General features: G+C 43.6%; 4 protein-coding genes across 5 annotated transcripts; 2 read left to right on the top strand and 2 right to left on the bottom strand.

Annotated features, from left to right (window-relative positions):
• Nucleotides 1-308: 308 nt before the first annotated feature.
• On the top strand, nt 309-6,014 carry LOC109757909 (uncharacterized). 2 transcript variants are annotated; one of them, XM_020316753.4, is made up of 15 exons: nt 309-711; nt 1,452-1,579; nt 1,693-1,764; nt 1,841-1,954; nt 2,401-2,469; nt 2,561-2,617; nt 2,801-2,854; nt 2,929-2,991; nt 3,082-3,144; nt 3,226-3,387; nt 3,477-3,632; nt 5,084-5,164; nt 5,246-5,307; nt 5,411-5,525; nt 5,679-6,014. In XM_020316753.4, the coding sequence occupies exons 1-14, from the start codon at nt 519-521 to the stop codon at nt 5,493-5,495; spliced, it is 1,359 nt and encodes a 452-aa protein (XP_020172342.1). In that variant the 5' UTR covers nt 309-518; the 3' UTR covers nt 5,496-5,525; nt 5,679-6,014. The 2 variants fall into 2 exon arrangements, 1 of the variants encoding a protein (XP_020172342.1); XR_002231657.4 differs by lacking the exons at nt 5,084-5,164; nt 5,246-5,307 and having other exon boundaries at nt 319-711.
• Nucleotides 6,015-7,175: 1,161 nt separating this feature from the next.
• LOC109757915 (uncharacterized) lies at nt 7,176-9,074 on the bottom strand. Its single transcript, XM_045231394.2, has 2 exons — nt 8,878-9,074; nt 7,176-7,827 (listed from the first exon to the last, which is right to left on the bottom strand). The coding sequence occupies exons 1-2, from the start codon at nt 9,025-9,027 to the stop codon at nt 7,270-7,272; spliced, it is 708 nt and encodes a 235-aa protein (XP_045087329.2). The 5' UTR covers nt 9,028-9,074; the 3' UTR covers nt 7,176-7,269.
• A 2,729-nt stretch (nt 9,075-11,803) lies between these two features.
• LOC109757910 (chorismate mutase 2, cytosolic) lies at nt 11,804-14,025 on the top strand. The gene is made up of 5 exons (XM_020316754.4): nt 11,804-12,277; nt 12,965-13,051; nt 13,146-13,292; nt 13,394-13,486; nt 13,646-14,025. The coding sequence occupies exons 1-5, from the start codon at nt 11,987-11,989 to the stop codon at nt 13,895-13,897; spliced, it is 870 nt and encodes a 289-aa protein (XP_020172343.1). The 5' UTR covers nt 11,804-11,986; the 3' UTR covers nt 13,898-14,025.
• On the bottom strand, nt 14,003-18,566 carry LOC109757913 (uncharacterized). Its single transcript, XM_020316756.3, has 3 exons — nt 18,366-18,566; nt 17,671-17,978; nt 14,003-15,486 (listed from the first exon to the last, which is right to left on the bottom strand). Exons 1-3 carry the CDS (start codon nt 18,484-18,486, stop codon nt 14,467-14,469), a joined length of 1,449 nt encoding a protein of 482 aa, XP_020172345.3. The 5' UTR covers nt 18,487-18,566; the 3' UTR covers nt 14,003-14,466.
• Nucleotides 18,567-18,948: the final 382 nt, after the last annotated feature.

Below are 18,948 nucleotides of genomic sequence, written 5' to 3' on the forward strand. Positions count from 1 at the left end.
AGAAAAATATACAAAACGAGAATAATAGGACCATTCAGTCGACGCCGTTCCAACGGAACCTGCGTGCGAGCCGTGGCCGATACGGGCACGCCGACGAGCCACCCACCTGTCCCGGACGGCATCCAACATCCACCGGACATGGACGGCACGCCCCGCTGGGCCCCCCAGCACAGCGACCCAGCCACGTCCCGTCCCGAACCCCCGCATCTTGGATCCATCCATCCATTCCATCCCGTCCTCCCAGCCTCCACGTGCCACGTCACGTGCCTGCCCGGGAAAAAGAGAAATGGAAGGAAAGTTCCGCGTTCCGCCACGACACGACACGCGGGGCACGAACGGGCACGAGCCGTGCACCCCCCTACGCCGCCCGCCGCTACTGCCTCCCTACAACTACACACAAGACACAACTCGCTCCCCCCCCCCCCCCCCCCCCCCCCTCTTCCCCATTCCTGGCGCTGGCGGGTCGCGGTCGCGGTCGCGGGCTTTCGATAGAACCGAAGGATTCTGGGTTCGGCGATATGGGGATCTCGGGGCGGTTCCTCCTCCTGGCCGTGGCGCTGGTGATCGCCGCCGGCGCGGTCGCCGCGGATGAGCAGGCGGCGGCGGACCCGGCGGGGGCCGGGGAGATCGCGGCGGGCGTCAAGGAGGCCGCCGAGGCGGCCGCGCTCCGGGCGGAGCTGGCGCAGCTCAGGGAGAAGATCTCCGCCTTAGGTCAGTTCACTGCCCTCCTCGCCCCGGTCACCGTCTGAATCAGAACGTCAGTATTTTTAGTATGTGGGCGGGTGAGGGGATTGGGTCGGGGCCGGCCGGCCGGCGGGGACGACCGGATTCGTGCTCTGAGCTAGGTTAACTCTGTCGTAGTACGATGCATGATTGGGAATTGAGAGTAACCCTGACCAAATCCGCATGGTTACTGGTTTGGCAAAAGCCTTGTAGTTTTCCCTTTATTTATGAAATGTTATTCTACTGTGTACAAGTTACCTTTTGGGAGGATTATTTGACTGCAGTGGCTGGTTACATATGTACTGTATAATCGTGCGCTCGTGCTTTTTTAGGCTGCCGAGGTAAAATTGTGAATTTTTTATTGGCCTGGAATTTACTTAAAAAATGGACGTACTTTGCTTGGAACAAGAGGCTAAGTAACACTAGGAGTTCAATTATGTCTGTTAGAGGCAATATATAATACTCCCTCCGTTCCATAATATAAGAGCGTTTTTGACACTAGTGTAGTGTCAAAAACGCTCTTATATTATGGGACGGAGGGAGTACTAGTTTGTTTGCACCAAGAGCAAAATAACTTGCATAAGTTTGACATGCCAAGTTAGCTGATTTCACCAAAAGCCGTGCCAGTTGGCAGTTACTAATTGCGCAAGATGAGTTTGCACGCCATGATCCTTCCAGATACCCTCATGACCTCATCTAAGTGAGGAGTCTGATTGTTTTTCCTGCAGAGTCGGACATTGCACAGAGATCCCAGGACCTGAAGAGCAAGGATGATGGCATAGCGAAGCTGGAGAAGGACATTGGGGAGAAGTCACAGAAGATTGCTACTCTGCAGAGTGAGATCACATCTCTCCAGGTATGCATTATACTAATAGATATACGGAGATGCCTCTCAACTCTTAAGCATTATTTCGTGACAGTATCTTAAACATTACTTTGTGGCCTTAAAAATGTTTTTTCCTTATGCAGAAAAAAGGTTCTGTGGCTGCTGAGGAGCAGGCAGGCAAGGCCATTGCTCGGGTTGTTGAGCTTGAGGAGCAGGTATGGAGGATGGAAGCTAAATAACAGTTGAAATTGTCAATTATGAGCTTGTGGTTTCTCATCTTTGCTATTCTAGATTGAGAAGCTCAATAAGGAAATCGAAGCACAAAGTAGCCAGAGAACAACACTTGAAGCTAGAGCTAACAAGGCTGAGAAGAAGGTGCAAGATTTGAACTCGAAGCTTGAGTCAGTAAGTGTAATCCTTCTCTTTTTTACCATTGGACCATTTCCATTTGTTAGGACCATATAACATAAATCTGTCGTTCATACAGCAGGTTTAGGATAACATCTAACACTGTTTTTTTTTTCTTTCTTAGCGCTGTATTTTCTCATTCTCTTCTTTACTTATGAGCTCATGGCAATGTAAATAATTGTTGAATGAAGTCTACTACTGAAAATTAAGTAATAGTTCATCAAATGGTTACTGAACATACACTGAACATTATACCTCAAAGGTTGAAAGTCTACATTTAATGTCCAAGGCTATTGAAGGCCTGTGTGATGAATAACCATAGAACTGAACAAAGTTTAGTTTCTATAAAGCTATCCAAGGCCTGCGTGATAAGAACCATTGAACTGAACAAACATGCTAGATTTGGATTGAGTTATTCTTATTTCTGAATTTATCCTTGCTAGCTTCAAAAGGCAAATGGCGAGCAAAAGCGTATGATCCAGAAAACGGAGCGTGCTCTTAAAGTTGCTGAGGTTTGCAATATGCTTTCCAACTGTTACTGCACTGCCCTATGTTGGTTCTGTGGTTTATTTATATTCCATATCTGTTCTTTCTCATCTCCAGGAGGAATTGATGAGGCTGCAATTAGAAGCAACAACGAAGGCAAAACAGCTGACAGAGGTAATCATATATCCTATCATTGCAACTCGTAGTAACATTTTTTCTACACTAAGTAGGAATTGTATGTATCACAATTCTAATACCCATAAAGGTATCCTCTGGAGATGATTCTAAAGTTAGATGACATCTCTTCTGATTGTGTGCACAAGAAGCAAATGTATGATGATTTGTCCTTTTTCTTAGGTACATGGAGCATGGCTGCCACCTTGGTTGGTGACACATTCTGCCCAATATTTGGTAAGATGGAACCACAAAATGCGCACCTCCGTCATTTGTTTTTTACTCATTAGTTCCATCATAATTTTGTGTAGGAGGTGGTCTCAGGTCACTGGAATGAGCATGGAAAACCTGCCATGGACATCTTTTTGCAGAAGGTACCTCTTAAGTTCTTTTTAACTTCAAATTTCTAGGTGTAGTGCTTGAATGAAGTCATCATTTATATGTTTCTTATCAAATTGCTTCAGGCATCAGAAAAATCAGCACACGCAAAGAAATGGGCTGAACCACATATCGAGACCGCGAAGCTGGTAATGCTATTGGATCAATGCATTTTACTCCTTAAGTATTTCTTTATCTTGCATTGACAAAATATGTTCTTGCGTTTGAAGAAATTGGTTCCTGTTAAGGAGAAACTGGCTGTGCTAAAGAAAAACGCAGAACCTTACGTGGAGAAGGCGTCGGCAAAATCAGTGGAAGTTTATGAAGCATCCAGGGATGCTATTACACCCCACTTTGTAAAATTTAAAGAAGTTTCTGATCCCTACTTCCAGGTACTGTTGGTTGGTTATGGTAATTACTATTATTACGGTAGTTTGTTATATGCAATTATTAATGTGCAGTTTGCTTATTGTTGATTTAGGAAGCTAAGAAGATCTCTAAACCTTACATTGATCAAGTTGCTGAGGTCACGAAGCCACATGTTGAGAAAGTTAGGAGTACTCTTAAGCCTTATACTAAAAGAGCAGTTCATGTGTATGGAACATTTCTCGAGTCTGCGACTACATACCATCGACAGGTTTGTGGCTATCTTCCTCATCATGATAATTCACATTATATGCATCAGCTTTTGTCCAATGTCAGCATTTACTAACCTTTTTTTAAACGAAGCAAATATTCGTCGTTTTCATTAATTGGAAGAGAATTGCCCGGTTAATTAGAGGGAAACCAGGTGAAAACCTAGATTACAACACAGCCACAAGGCCTTCATGGAACATGACACCTAACAAAGGGCATGCTCAGACGGCATGGCCGTCAGTGTCTACTTATGAATCTCTGATATCTGATCTTCAAAGTTTTCAGTTAGCTCCACTCCTTTCTTCTGTGCCCTACCTCGTAGCTGCCAGTCACACATTAATTGGCCCATGGACCTCATGGTTGCATGCTTTCCTTGACAGTCTACTAAGCGTCTGAATCACATACAAAAATACAAAAAGCAGAATTCAACCTTGTGCAACTGTCAATTTGTATAGCCTTGTGTCTACTCTCTAGCTGCAACTTCTTGGGGTAGCTGTGGTCACCAGTTGGATGTGTCCTTAGTTGCTCACCATTCGTGAAGGACAATGACCTTGAGGGTGAGCCACCGGCTTGGCTTGGTTGGTTGGAGGATTCAAAGTGATGACAGTATGCCTGGGAGATGCTAAGGTGGCCTTTTAGTGTTAACTCATGTCATGGGTGGGTTCCAGCTAGCAATGGAGCAGTGTCCAAGTTAAATCAGCACATTCCAATTTAATATTGGTTGGTTTGAACGATAGCAAATGTACTTGAAGTTGGTTACAATCAAGAATTGTCTAGTAGCCATTGGGGATAGATATCCAGGAGGCCACAGAGGCCCTAAAATAGATAGGTGTTGAAGTCGGATGAGATGGTGGAGATGGTTTAGACACAAAATCATTTTCTATTTTGTGTGTGTCAGAGCCCAGCATGTGTGCTGAAGCAAACGCCCAAGTTGTGAATCAAGAGTGAATAAACTTGCTGGACCATGATTATACTCCCTCCTTCCCGTTTTGTTAGGCGTATTAGCTTTTGCATGCAATCCCAATATGCAAGGCACATGCAGTCGATTTCCTGTTTGGAGTAGTTATAGAGGATCTCTAATTTCCTGGAGATGGTCACAAGAGATCGTGCATGCCTCGCTCTTTTTTCTTTTGAGCCATGTACGCTTCCTGCTATGATGGCTCAACTGACGATAACTTGTGCGTTAATTTTCGTGCTAAAACTAATACGCCTTAAAATATGGGAAGGAGGGAGTAATATTTTCTCCCCTTCTATTTTTCATCTATAACTTTTGTTGCAATATTTTCAAATTGATTGTGGCCCTTTTTCATATGAAGTCCTACGAGCCAGCTAATATCTGCACCTAATAAATCTGTACTTAGTCAATAAGGTTCTCACTATGAACTTTGCCAATGTTGACTTCTAAAAGTAGTTTACATGTGAGAAAAATCTCAAAATCTTTTCATCTTGTAGGCTCAAGCAACCATTTCAGATTACTTGCACCAACATGAAATAACAAAATCACTTGTGACTAAGGAGTTGGTTTGGTTCCTGGTAAGCACTCTTGGGAAATAGTCAGAAACAGCAACCTCGATGGCCATCTATCTGACAAACATCCCATATTTTCTTTTACAGGCTTCTGCTTTGCTGGCTCTACCTGTGTTTATTATGTACAGGCTTCTAGTAGAAACCTTCTGGTAGTTTGTTTTACTTTCGTTAGCTAATACAATTCTAATTATCAACGCTGCGACCTTGCGTGAACTGATAACATAATTGCCTTGAAACCTCCTGTTGACGCAGCATGAAGAAGCAGAAGAGATCGCCTCGTAATGGTAACGGAAACAATGGCAATAGGAGACACAAGCGCCGACATGCTGAGAAGTAAACCATCGTCGGCTGCCATGTAGGGTTGCAGGTACTGTTTCTCTCTTTTGACAGCGGTATAACAAGAAGTATGCGTAGTCCTGGATTGACTCGCTGAGATCATTTTTTTCCGGGGCCAAGTCAAATAGTGTTCATATTTGATGCATTTGATGGGCATATGTTAATATTCTGATTTTTGCTGCAGAAATCAGAGCATGCTCTTCCCTGATGAGGCTGTGCTCTCTTGTCCATGGTAGAAGGATGGAACGCTGTACACCACCAGATTTTTTCGTTTTCCTTTTGCCCCCTATTGTATGGACTATAGTTTCAGCAGCGGCCTTATGTATCTGCATCTTGCCGAGGTTTAATATGGGCTTAAACCTCGGCGTTTGTTAATTGTTTATTGTAACTTTGTTAATACGCTTGAGTTTGTTTGCATCGTGCTTGCTAGTTTTTGTTCTTGCTCACCGGCATCCTAATTATACGATATACGGTTGTTCTACAATTTATGTAATTAATCGTACATGCTATGATTTGGTGAGAGACTGCAATCAACGTTGAGCTATGAATTGGTTTCTTGCCAGGAGAATAAGATCCGGCGTCAGTTTGGGGATGTCGACAAAAGGCTTGCTCGAGTCTAATACTCGAATAGAACGTGCCATATCCGTGCAAAAGAAATAAAGAGTGAAGTGAATGGATTCTGAGAATTTTCAACTTGCTCACACGCTCCACTGTCCCTAATTAGGACTTGACTGAATTGATGCCCCCTCTAAAATCATTATTCTTCTTCTGCTAATGCTGAATCTCGCAGTATTTTAAACCAAACAAGGACCAACAACTGGTCGAACACAGACGGCAAAGGATCCCGTGAGGCAGAGTCCAACCTTGAACAAATCGACTTGAAGGGGATCGGGTGAAAGGGGAGAAGGCTGGCTAAGCAAGGGGGTTTAGGGGAGATGGGCCGTGAGACGTGTGCTTGTAGGTGACGACTATTTCTTTTTCTTTCAGTTTTATATATCTTTTTCAAGTTTCAAAAAAAGGTTTCATCTTTTTCAGGGCAGAAATGAGAGACGACCGTAATGTGCTCGTAACCGCATACTCTGCTTTAATAGTAAAGATAAACTGATCCATTTTGTTAGATGGGAGTTTTGAAAAGAAAGGAACATGCACTGCTTTAATAGTAAAGATAAACTGATCCCTCTTGTTAAATGGGAGATTTGAAAAGAAAGGAACATGCACATCTTTAGAAATAAAGAAGCTCCGGGGCTGTTATTGTTAGCCGCTTTGGGATATCACGAGCGCCAAGCATAGAGTAATGTAATGCCGCTTGAGTAATTAGTTAGTGTTGTGCCGCTTGGGCTGCGTGTATGTCACAAGTTCTCTCTCAATCAATGAAAATGGTAAGTCTTTTGCCTTGTTTTAAAACACTGATTATTCATAAAGTTGGATTTTATTAAATCGGCTAAAACTCACTATTCAAGCAATCACTTCTTCTGTTGCAGTTGGAACATATTTAATAAAATATAAGAGCTCAAAACATACTACCAACCCCATAACAGTTTGCATGCATATAAGCAGTTCTAACATTATTTAGAGACCACACATGGCAGGCCTCGAACTTCTTCTGTTGCAGTTGGAACATATTTAAACCGCTGATTAAGACCTCAAACCGTCAAACGTCTGTTGTTCTGCCATATGAGAGCTTACAAACGGAATTCAAATTCCAACCGATATACAGTAGAAGATAAAACACGGATATTACAGAATGGGGCATCTTTGTCACTTCCCTTCAGGTATCAGCCAACCACAGTGAAGTCCTTGGGAGCAAAAAGCACCCTCACATCGAACTGGCCATACTTCAACACCGAATTGTCAGGAGACCTAACAGCTCCAACAGCTCCTTGCTCAAAAGTCCACCAAAACAGCGATTCCTCCAGTTCCAAGCAAACATCCAGTTTTCCCTTGGCCTTCACTGCGACGACATGCTGGAGCAGCTTCTCGTCACCAGAGAATTTGCCATCAAACAGCACAATCTCATGAGCAAAGCCACTGATGAATGCGGCGAATCGCAGATGATGAGGGTGCTCAACCTTTGCAAAGACCTGTATGACAACCTCCACACTCCCTGCAAGCAACAGGTAGTCCATGACCAGGCTGCAACGGTCGCCTGTTATCTGCCCATCTATCATCAAATCTAAGTCATACTGCCCCTCAATCTCAGCATGCGCAAGAAGTAATCGCTTGTCGGATGATCCATCTCCTTCGCACTTTTCCCAAAGATCAACTTCTAGTAATGCCTTATCCCATATGTACATTCCACGGCAAGGGCTACAAAGAGGCAATGCAAGGGAATCCTACAATTAAGCAACGTTAGTAAATGTCGGAACACAAAGAGATATATCAATCCATTTTTACATACATCAGGAGTACGTATCAATAGAATAATAAACTCAATAAGACATGCATGATCATGTTTAAATTAAAGTTCAACACTGTTTGTTTCTAAGTACAGAGCACATATATTGTTTCGTTTCATTCCAAATGTACGGCATGCATGTATTTTTCGCTTTTTCCCCACTCATTCATATATCATGTCAACCGCCTCAGAGTTCACGGTAAGCATTCACCTATATCAGGAAGACCGAGAACGTCATGATAATCCCCACATACTGATACCGTGCTGTTTTTTTATTTTCAGTCAGTAAAATAAGCCTTACAAACATTAATATGATTAATAGGACGACCAGTTTTGTATGTTACTGATAATACAATTATATCAACTTCTTGGGATTTAATAGAGCTTTAATCGTAAGATGACTAGTTTTTGCATGTTTCTGTAGAGTTTTGCATCTGTTGGTTTACAATCACAGAAAGCTTCAGACATCTGACGGCATGTTGATGTAATCACAGAATGCTTAACAACATGCAACGTGATGAGCCGGCGCTCAAGAAGATAATGAAAGGGGCAACAGCACAACATACTGGGATTATTATTACTGTAGTTAAGACTTAAGACCCAGTGACCATTTTATCAGCCAAAAGTAGCATTCTGCAACGGAAGGGTTAACTGGAGTCCACACAGGTACAATTACACCACGAACATAGAAAATGGTGGACTAAGGCCCTGTTCGGCAAATCGCCACGGAGCGGAGCCAGCGGAGCGGCCTTCCAGCCACTCCTCAAATTAGAACTAGATCCAGCTCCGCTCCGGCGTGGAGTTAGAGAGTGGAGAGAGTCCGAACAGCCCCTAAATGCCCTTATATTGATTTCCTTTGGATAGAACCAGTGCAAGCAAGCATTAATCAACATAATCTCAGTCGTACTACTGTTTAACATCGACCATTGTTGAGGAACCAAAAAAATCGCAAGGAAACAAAAGAAGTCTAGCTTGATGAATTACGTACCTGGTGAATCACGAGAGCGTCGTCTCTGCAGGGACGGTTAAAGACAGGATTTCGTAGTGGCTCCAAGTCATCCCGGACAGCAACTACTCCATAGACACTGACCGGATAGGGCTCAGAACAAGTTACCTTCAGTCCAAAGATCTGTATCATCTTTCCCGGATCACGGTATCCAAGCGTTGATTTAGCTGCACATACAGAGATGGCAAAAATAAATTGCTACATACAAAATCGCTCCGTCCGTAATTAACTGTCGCTGAAATGAATGTATCTACACAGTACATACTTAGAACACAGTAACAGATTAGTTACTAGGCTAGCTAGGAATTTGAGGCATCAAGTACAGTGGCTTACTACTGGAAGTAACATGGGTTTTGTATTCACGGTGGTGGCAGTGATCCCTCCTGATGCACAGCCCTGACGCCTCAGGGAACACTTTGAGAGGACAAGCGGGGAGAAGGGCATTCTCATCTCCACTCGCTAGAATCTCATTACACATCCTCTGGAATTCAATGTTCCCTTTGGTGTATGCCTCCATCCATGCTGCGTCTACTCGCCTTGCTTCTTTCCTGGGGAAGTTCTTCCCTGAAGAATCAAGTCAGTGCAGACTGTAGAATCAATCTCGGCAGTTATTTTTGGGCAGAGCGTGCTCTGGAGAATAATAGTACGTACCTGGGCAATTTGTCTCCTCGTCGTCCGTCGCCAGTGCATGCTCGTCGTCCTCGCTTGTATACTCAGGATCATCGATGTCGAACTCTCCCCAGCGGATGAGAGGTGGCTCTGAAGCTGCATGCGCAGTTACACAGAGAATTGAGCAACAGTTACACAAAGATTAATTGGAAAAATATAAAGACGCTAGGCGGTAATACTCACTGCCCAGCAGGTAGTCACACGTATACTAATGTCGAGAGGCTCCCCCTCTTCTTCCTCCTCCTCCTCCTCGCGTGTATCATGGGGACGCTGGGGCGTGGGACCAGGATCTGAGGGGAGCTCGAGGCTGAGCGGATCGCCGGGGTAGCGGCCGCCGGGAAGGGCAGGGCCAGGAGAGTGTTGCTCCTCCGCCGTGAACATGGCCATGCTTAGGTCGGGCTTACCACGCGGCCAACTATTAGAGAGACTAGTACAGGACCGTTTCTTCCTTGGGGGCACGAGTGCACCTATGGCTATTTGTACGTAAGCATAGCGGTCGCTATGTGGACTCCGGACTTGAGCCGGGGCGCATTGCAGCGGTTCCATAGGGAGCGGTATTCCGAAGGTTTCATGAAGCTTCGGGGGCGTTTGTCCACTTTGCGTTTTCCTGCTGTTTTTTTTCCTTTTCGTCTTTTTTTTTCTTCTACGGTTTTTCATAACATTTTTTCTTTCCTCTTTTTTAATTAATAATCTTAAAAAAAAATTGAACATTTTTATTAATGTCAGTAACATTTTTCAAATTTTTTGAACATTTTTTAATCTGCGAATAAAATTTTCAAATATGAGTACATTATTAAAATTCACGAACATTTTTTTTACAAACTGCATTTTTATAAAAATCTGTGGAAACCAAATTTTGTGATTTTAAAATTCACGAACATTTTTCTGTGATGACCTCGGTTTTAGACGGGCGTTGCGATGGCATCCCCCGTTATTGAGTTTGTAGGTGTGGAGTGGTGGCTTTAGGTTGTGTGATGTATATTTTTGCCAAAACTTTGTTGAATAATTAAACAAATATGATTGTGTGCATCTTTTGATGGAGAAGTTCAGAATTTCAACTTCCTTTTCTATAAAAAAGGACCATTCGTCCTCTAAACGATCCACTGATTTCTTGTTCAAATTGGTTGTAGAAGACTCTCGCTAAGGCCGTGGACACTGATGCTTTTTCTAAGATCATCTCCAAGATCCGCACATCTCCTATCGCCTTATGTCTTGCAACTACTCACCCGGGAACTGAAGATATTTTTCTTTGCCTGTTATCCTTGGCTTGCGCGTCTTGTAAGTGTTACAGAAAGAGAAGTGCTATGCACACGACAAACTATAGGCGATGCACGCATGATGGTTAAATCTGGCTGGACATACATATGATTAAGCAAGTTGCCGGCCACTGGATTGTTTTGTTGTCCATAAATCGTGCACTTGTATCGTGCATGGAGCAGTTCCGTTACAGAAACTTACTTTCATGTTTACGTTGTACTAACATTGTTGGATCTTTGTCATGTTGGCTTTATTTATAAAGTCGGACTATCAACTATTCTCTAAAAAAATCTTGGTGGATATATGAACACGTTAAACACCAAGAAGATGCGCTGCTTTGTTTTGAGACTGTTTAAGCTTATCTAATTAGGTAGGCTAGCCCTTTCGCTACTAGTATAATGTGGAGGTAGAGGGTGACGCCTGCCCACCATCATCGGATCACGCATTTGCCAAATTTATCCACTATCTTGGAAGCTTTAGCATTTCCCTTTCCAGTGACGATGATCCAACAGTATGTGCCGCCGCCTGTACGAGATGCGCGCATGACAGCACTCCACATTTGTTCACATCGTGTTTGACCCTGCGCCTTCTGACTTCTCATCTCTCCGAACCTTCAGCAACTTGCACACTCCCTTCATCCAATGCAGACCCTGGAAACTGAGAACAGATTATCGAGTCACATGCACTATACACTGCCCAATTAATCATAGCCGTCCACGTGCTCCCTCCTTTCCGGTTTATAGGGCTCAACTTAAAAATCTCACCAACCAAGATAGATGATAAGCGGTGGAATAATTTTTGTAGTTTGCAAAACCACTCAATTAATGTGCTTGTTTTCCTCAAACAATTGTGTTTATCAATGCATTAATTGCAGTGCATGCATGCATAAAGCACATGCATTGGTCAATTTTCTTTTAATACTTACATGCAATGATTTAATGCATCTTGAAATCTGAACATGTGATGGGAAACAACCAAATTAAGCCCTATAAAACGGAAAAACTAAAATTTTGAGATAAGCCTTATAAACCGAAAAGAAGGGAGTATCAATTTGCTCTCCATTCCGTCACTTCTTTGACCATCCTTCCGCATCCTTCTCGGGAACGATAAATACCCTACATCCATGAGTCTTCTTCACGGGCCTCTCTCTCTCTAGGCAACACCAATGGCTGCACCCTCCTTGTACCTGTACACGTACCTCCTCTCCTGCAACGTGATCACGCTGCTGCTCGTGGTCGTGCCCCCGTGCGCGGGGCTCGGGCTCGACACGGTGAGGGGCTTCCTCACCAGGGAGGAGGACACCGTCGTCTTCAGCCTCATCGAGAGGGCCAAGCACCCGCTGAACCTGCCAGCCTACGACGATCGCCCGTGCTTCGGCCCCGCCGGCCGCCATGGACGCCGCAACGGTTCCTTCGTCGAGCTCTTCGTCCGGGAGTCCGAGCAGATCCAGGCCAAGGTGCGGTAGTCCGATCGTTCGTTCGCGATGGCATGCATGCATGATGCGATTCTCCTTATTGATCTCTCGTTCTCTTTCTTTGATTCTGGTGCCTGGCAGCTTTCAGTTCTTCTCTTTTCAACGCTCACTTGTCAATTGTTTTGGCCTGAGGACGACCTCTGCTGCAGTTATGGTCTGAGATGTTTTGACTTGAGCGTCTGAAAACTATGGTCAAACGTTAAATGCTCCCGGGAAGGTGTTGACTGAAAGCGATAATTAATATGCCCTCTGGTTCAGAATATAATCATATTTTATTGGAAAAAACTGGTAATATCAATTTAACATTGTTCATGCCTGTAATTTCTTGGATAATAATGGTGGTCAAACTTAAAAATGCTTGATTGACGGAAACTCTAAACCGGACCGAGTATATATATTGCAAAACCAGGTACTCCTTCCGATCAATATTACTTGTCGCAGTTTTAGTATAAATTTAATAATACGAAGGAAGTAGTTTGTTACTTTAAGCAAAAAGAAGACAAAGCGTAAGTATATTGCATTGGATTCGATTCACAGCAAAGCTATACCACACTCCGGGTTCTATTTTCTAAATGAAGACACGTTACCGTTGTGCTAGTGCTACAACTGCAGTAATTAAGCAACCTCACAAGTAACAAACCTGACGAGCTCTGGGACGTTTTTGCGCAGGCAGGAAGGTACCAAAGCCAGCAGGAGGTCCCTTTCTTCCAACCCAGAGTGCCCTTCACGCTGGCGCCTCCATACAACTTCACCACTGTAAGCTTCCACTCCATGCATCTTCCATTGCCCAACAATGAACAAGCTCTACCGCCGTCTTACCGAAACCTCGTGCTACCGCAATGCAATCCAGGATCTGCATCCCGGAGCGGCGTCCGTGAACGTGAACGACGCCATATGGGGCATGTATTTCAACGAGCTTCTCCCTCAGCTGGCCAACAATGGCAGCGATGATGGCAACTACGCTGTGACCGCCGCGTCGGATCTCGCGTGCCTGCAGGTGATATGGAACGCCACATTGCATGTTTTTCTCTATATATACCCCAAATGCGCGTGATGATACAGTCCAATTTTATGTTGAATAATTCATCCTTCTCGCAGGCGCTCTCAAGGAGGATCAATTACGGGAGATACGTGGCAGAAGTGAAGTTCAGAGGAGACCAGCAAAGATACACAGCTTTGATTCGTTCAAAGGTACATGCTTCATCGATTATTTCATCTCACCGCCCAACAGTTAAACCAGTGTTGACATGATCATGTAGTATAACTGATCTTTTTAAGATGATCATAAATGGTCACCAGAATGCATGGTTCATGTAATAAGCAAAGTAAAATCTCTCGATTTTTATGCAGGACAAGGATGCTCTGATGAAACTGCTGACATCTCAAGCCCAAGAGGATGTGGTGAAGAGGAGGGTGGAGAAGAAGGCCATGGTGTTCGGCCAAGATGTGACCTTGAACGGACCAACTGAAACTGGTGACGACACCAGCAGCCAATCCAGTTTCAAAGTCGCCCCTTCGGTGGTTTACGAGTTGTATGACCGATGGGTGATCCCCTTGACAAAACAAGTGGAGGTCGAGTACCTTCTCCATCGTCTCGATTGAGCCGAGCCGAGACTCGATCTCAGCAAAGCTAACCTAATTTGTTCACAATTGTACACACTTCGTATTGTCGGTACATAATTATCATGTGAAGGGAGACAAACACAATAAGAAACATGCATATTTGTGAAGCTCGTGATCTGTTCAGAATGTTCCAACAGAGTGGATTGATGACAGTTGAAGCTAGTGGAAGAATGGCCAAAATATGCTTTGCATCTCTCATGTGCAAAGTACCAAATGGGAAGCCATACGAGCTTCTCTCAGCATGAACCGCTAACAGTTGCTAAGTTCTGGAATTGAGTCTACCAAGCCCAGGCTAACAGTTGCTAAGTTATACTCCCACCGTCACATATTAGTTGTCACTGAAACAGATGTATCTCGACATATTTCAGTGCTAGATACATCCGTTTAAGCGACAATTAATATGGGACGGGGGGAGAATTGAGTCTACCCAGCCCAGGCAACAACTTGCGTATAAGTTAGCCCCAAAATAGAAGACGTCCTACTTAAGTTCTGCGATTCCTTTATATGCTTACTTATGTTTTGGCATCTCAATTGCATGCACTGAGAACTCAGGCTTGCAAGTTTGATTGGTGCCTTCTGCCTCGGAGGTGACTCTCGAAATCAGATTGAGACGTGCACTTAGCATTGCAGATATCGCACATCCATCTTGACGCTTCAGTTCCCTTGCCATCTCCCTGCAGAGCTTCTATGTTCTGTTGGTGCCTTCTGCTTCGGAGGTGACTCGAGAGGTCAGATTGAGATTTGCAGTTAGCACTGCAGATGCTGCACATCCATCTTGACACTGGTGTCTGGTTATTGTCCGCAAGCTGGGGCATTTTCTTTTCATGCAGCCTTGCTTCACTTCCCTTGCCTTCTCCCTGAAAAGCTTCTACGTTCTGTTGGTGCCTTCTGCTTCGGAGGTGACTCGAGAGGTCAGATTGAGATTTGCAGTTAGCACTGCAGATGCTGCACATCCATTTTGACACTGGTGTCTGGTTATTGTCCGCAAGCTGGGGCATTTTCTTTTCATGCAGCCTTGCTTCACTTCCCTTGCCTTCTCCCTGAAAAGCTTCTATGTTCTCTTGGTGCCTTCTGCTTCGGAGGTGACTCGAGAGGTCAGATTGAGATTTGCATTTAGCACTGCAGATGCTGCACATCCATCTTGACACTGGTTTCTGGTTATTTTCCGCAAGCTGGGGCATTTTCTTTTCATGCAGCCTTGGTTCACTTCCCTTGCCTTCTCCCTGAAAAGCTTCTATCTTCTTTTGGTGCCTTCTGCCTCGGAGGTGATTTTCGAGGTCAGATTGAGATGTGCAGTTCGCATCGCAGATGCTGCACAACCATGTTGACACTGGTTTCAGGTTCTTCTCCGGAGGCTGGGGCACTTCCCTTTCATGCAGCCTCGCTTCAGCTCCCTTGCCTTCTCCCTGCAGAGCTTCTATGTTCCTTTGGTGCCTTCTGCCTCTTAAGTGATTCTGTAAATCTGTTTCATTGTAGCAATTCGCGTCGCAGACGCTGCAAATCCATGATGGAGTTTCTGCACTCCGTTTCCTCTTCACCCCAGAAAGTGCCTGTTTGTGCCGCTTAGCCTGCTTAATAGAGTTCTTATTAGCATAAAATGGCATGACTAATCCCATTCTCCTCTACAACATACAGATCATATCGATTGAATATGAAGATATTACCACCTTTACCAGACAAACGTATACAAATTTCTGTACCACGAAAGATCTGCATAGATTAGAGTGAAATTCCCCTGATGTAACTAAAAAGGCAGTATTCTACTTAGAATGCACTTTATCTTGTTCTCTTCTCTATCATTCAACTTATGGTGTCAAGAAATTGGCAGTTTGGCACCATATGCAACTAGCAGATATATGTAGCTTTGTTTTACAGTTGAGCGTTTAAGCATTAATTGTTTGTAATCATCGTATTTAGAGAAGAGTATCTACAAGCCCCACAGTGTATTTTATCCACAATCTATACATTGAGGAGGCCCAGTTCACTTAACATATAAAAATGTCAAAGTGACATCATACGTAAATTATGTTGCTTGTTTTCAGAGCAAAGCACATCCTAAAATTTCAATCGCACTAATTGTAGAGCACTGTCACAAGACAAAGATTAGTCAGAAAAGTATTTAGATTAGATACTTGAAAATGATACAGGAGAAGTAAACTATTAAAACTTTAACTACTAATATCTTTCAAGATATTCAGATTACATACTTGTAAATAAAATGTGTGAATTTGTCTTGAAAAGTACTTTCACAGTGCACAGTTTTCTTGGAGCCATAAATATAATGTAGTGGAAAACAGTGGTTACAAAATGAGTTTTCAAGACTGTCGTCCAAAAGGAGCTTCCAGGGAATCAAATGGGATAGGAAGTGTCAAGCATATAACAACCATTAAAGGCCTAGGATCTACAAACCGTTGTAGCTCAGTAAGAACAAGGGTCACTTTTACTTGGAAATTGCACTGTGTACCATGTATTTGCGAGAAATGACGGATTTAAACAGATTTGTAAGTATGATCACACTACACCGCATTTCATAGCAGAAAATCCTACAAAGTGCAGGTGAAACCATACTCAAATAATGATTTTGATTGTACAATATGGTGCGATGTGATGTTTTCATAAAACCTGGTCCAACCTGTCATCGGTCATTAGTAGAATTTACTCATTTTCAGATGAAAGCATAGTTATCACTTCTATTGAAAGTCATAAGTAGAAACGCTGGGAACTCACAATTTTTGACAGTACAAAATCAGTATACTGACCGTCAAACAATTACAGAGGCTAGTTTCTCACAGAGGTCAATATTGCACAAATCAAAGGGCAAATGCCTCATAATCACTGTTCAAGAAATCTTCCGATTCAGCGATTTATCGTCCGATTTATCGCTACTCTTGGGGTGACCGATAAGATTATGCCTTATCTTCACTTTTTATCATTTGGGCCGATTTATCGCTATGACAAGCGATTTATCGGGAATCTACCGATAAATCGGGACTATTCATAGCACTATGTTTGCAAAAACTATGTTTATTTACGTTTTGTGGACCCTGTTACGCTATATGTAATGTTGACCTATTTTGTTTGCCATTATATGAGGATTCAAAGGCTAGGAATCACGGTAACACTTCTGCCAAATATTGTTTTGGTGTTGAATATAACATATTTTAGTGTTTGGAACTTGGGATTTGCAATAAAATGGCCGATTAATAGTCGACCGATAAAATCGATTAATCGGCCGATTTCCAATTAATCTCTAAACCCGAGCTGAGTGAGACGCTAACGATAAGCGATGTCCTCAACATTGCTCATAATACAGATGTACGATCAATCTTTTGAATTTTATCACATGAAAGATGCATAGAACAAATTAATTGATGCTTAGAGCCCATACGGCAGTTAGTCACATAACAGGTATTCACAAATTCAGTAGTTTCTACAAGCTGAATTTATGCATGTTAAGGATGCATAATGCCATGGTAAACTGGATTCAGTAAAGAGAAAAAGGACACAATCTTAGCTGAGACATAGGTGGCTCCAAAAACACACCTAATATCTGGGATGAACTAGAGCCTTAGCTTTTACTTAATGTGTAATAAATATGACTTAGGAACAGAACAAACTTTTAGTGATTTAGAGAGTAGATGGGAATTAAAAAAAATCTTGAAGATGGCAGCATCCCAGCTATTCAAAACATAAGATGAATCAAATGGAAAGGTGTACAAAATTGAACATATAAAGGATAAGCAGCCGCTCACCCTGACGATTGGTTCATTCTCGCTCGCTGGCCTGCACCATGGAGGTCGATACCATTCCTCAATCCGATCTTTAACGGGCTGTCTCTCAATTGACGCGGGCACGTCCAGTGGCTCATCATGAGGCAAAGGGGATGTGCCATGGTGGGGCATTGTGATCTGCCCGAACCTGGCATCGACATCACTGTACAAGAATTCGCGCCGGAATTCAGGCTCCAGCTCCTGCTGCTTGGCCAGTTCGGCCACGATGATTCGCTGGCGGATTTCCTCGTGCAAGAGTTCCCGTTGGAGCTCTTGTATCATCGTGTGCGCTGCATCCCCAACACAGCCGCCGTTAATTTCTAAAATGTGCTGGAAATTTCAACCAATGTCGCACAATCACTAAATCCCTAGCCTGCCACGCATTATCAATTCCTCGAATGGATCAAAACAGGTGGCTTTTTTTGTCATGCTCTTGAATCTTGATCCAATGGGTGTGCGAGACATAGGGAAAAAAGAAAATAATCACAAGTATTCAGATCCTAAAGACAGGGAGCAGTTCTTGCGTCTCTTAAAGAGAGAGAATAAATGCAGGCGATACTGGTGCCTAACAAAACAGGTAAAAATCCCCTATTTTCTGAGAACAAGGACAACTTCTACTGATTCCAAGCTCCAACCGCACAACTGAAGAACAAGAGCTAGTTCCGAATTTCCGTTACCATCAGGGGAAGGGGTGGGAATGCCGTAGATGTCGCCGGCGTCGGGCCGATGAGCGGCTCGGCGGGCGAGTTCCATGGCTGGGGCAAGGGTTTGGTGGAAGAGTGGTTTCTCTCTCCGCATCACGCCTCCGCACGCCGGCTTCCACTTCTTGGCTTTGTCGCGTTGGTCCCCGTGCGTGCGTTTGGTTCCTCCGAGACTACCCTTTGGTTTCCCAATCCCAAACATCCGATGCGTGGGCTTTAATTAGGACTTCCAAATGATCCATCCAAATTTGGAAATGCTAATGGGCGAACGTTCGCTGAGAAGGCAGTTCCAGCGAACGCCCCGCACAGTCATTGTATCCTGATCACGTGGATGGCAAAAGTAAATAAATAATCACTGGGAACCTTTCCTATACATGGAAAATTTCATGAATTTCCCTCAAAAACGCGTAGCAATTTTAGTTATTTCGGCATGGCAAATGAGGCGTTCATTGGCAAATTTGAAACTAGCGAACGTTCGCTAGATAAACACGTCCTCTAAATTAAATGCAGATACATCTAAAAAAAATTCCAAGTATCTCTTCTAAAAAGAATTCCATGT

The sequence above is a fragment of the Aegilops tauschii genome, chromosome 7, assembly GCF_002575655.3.
Source record: "Aegilops tauschii subsp. strangulata cultivar AL8/78 chromosome 7, Aet v6.0, whole genome shotgun sequence".
Taxonomy (NCBI): domain Eukaryota; kingdom Viridiplantae; phylum Streptophyta; class Magnoliopsida; order Poales; family Poaceae; genus Aegilops; species Aegilops tauschii.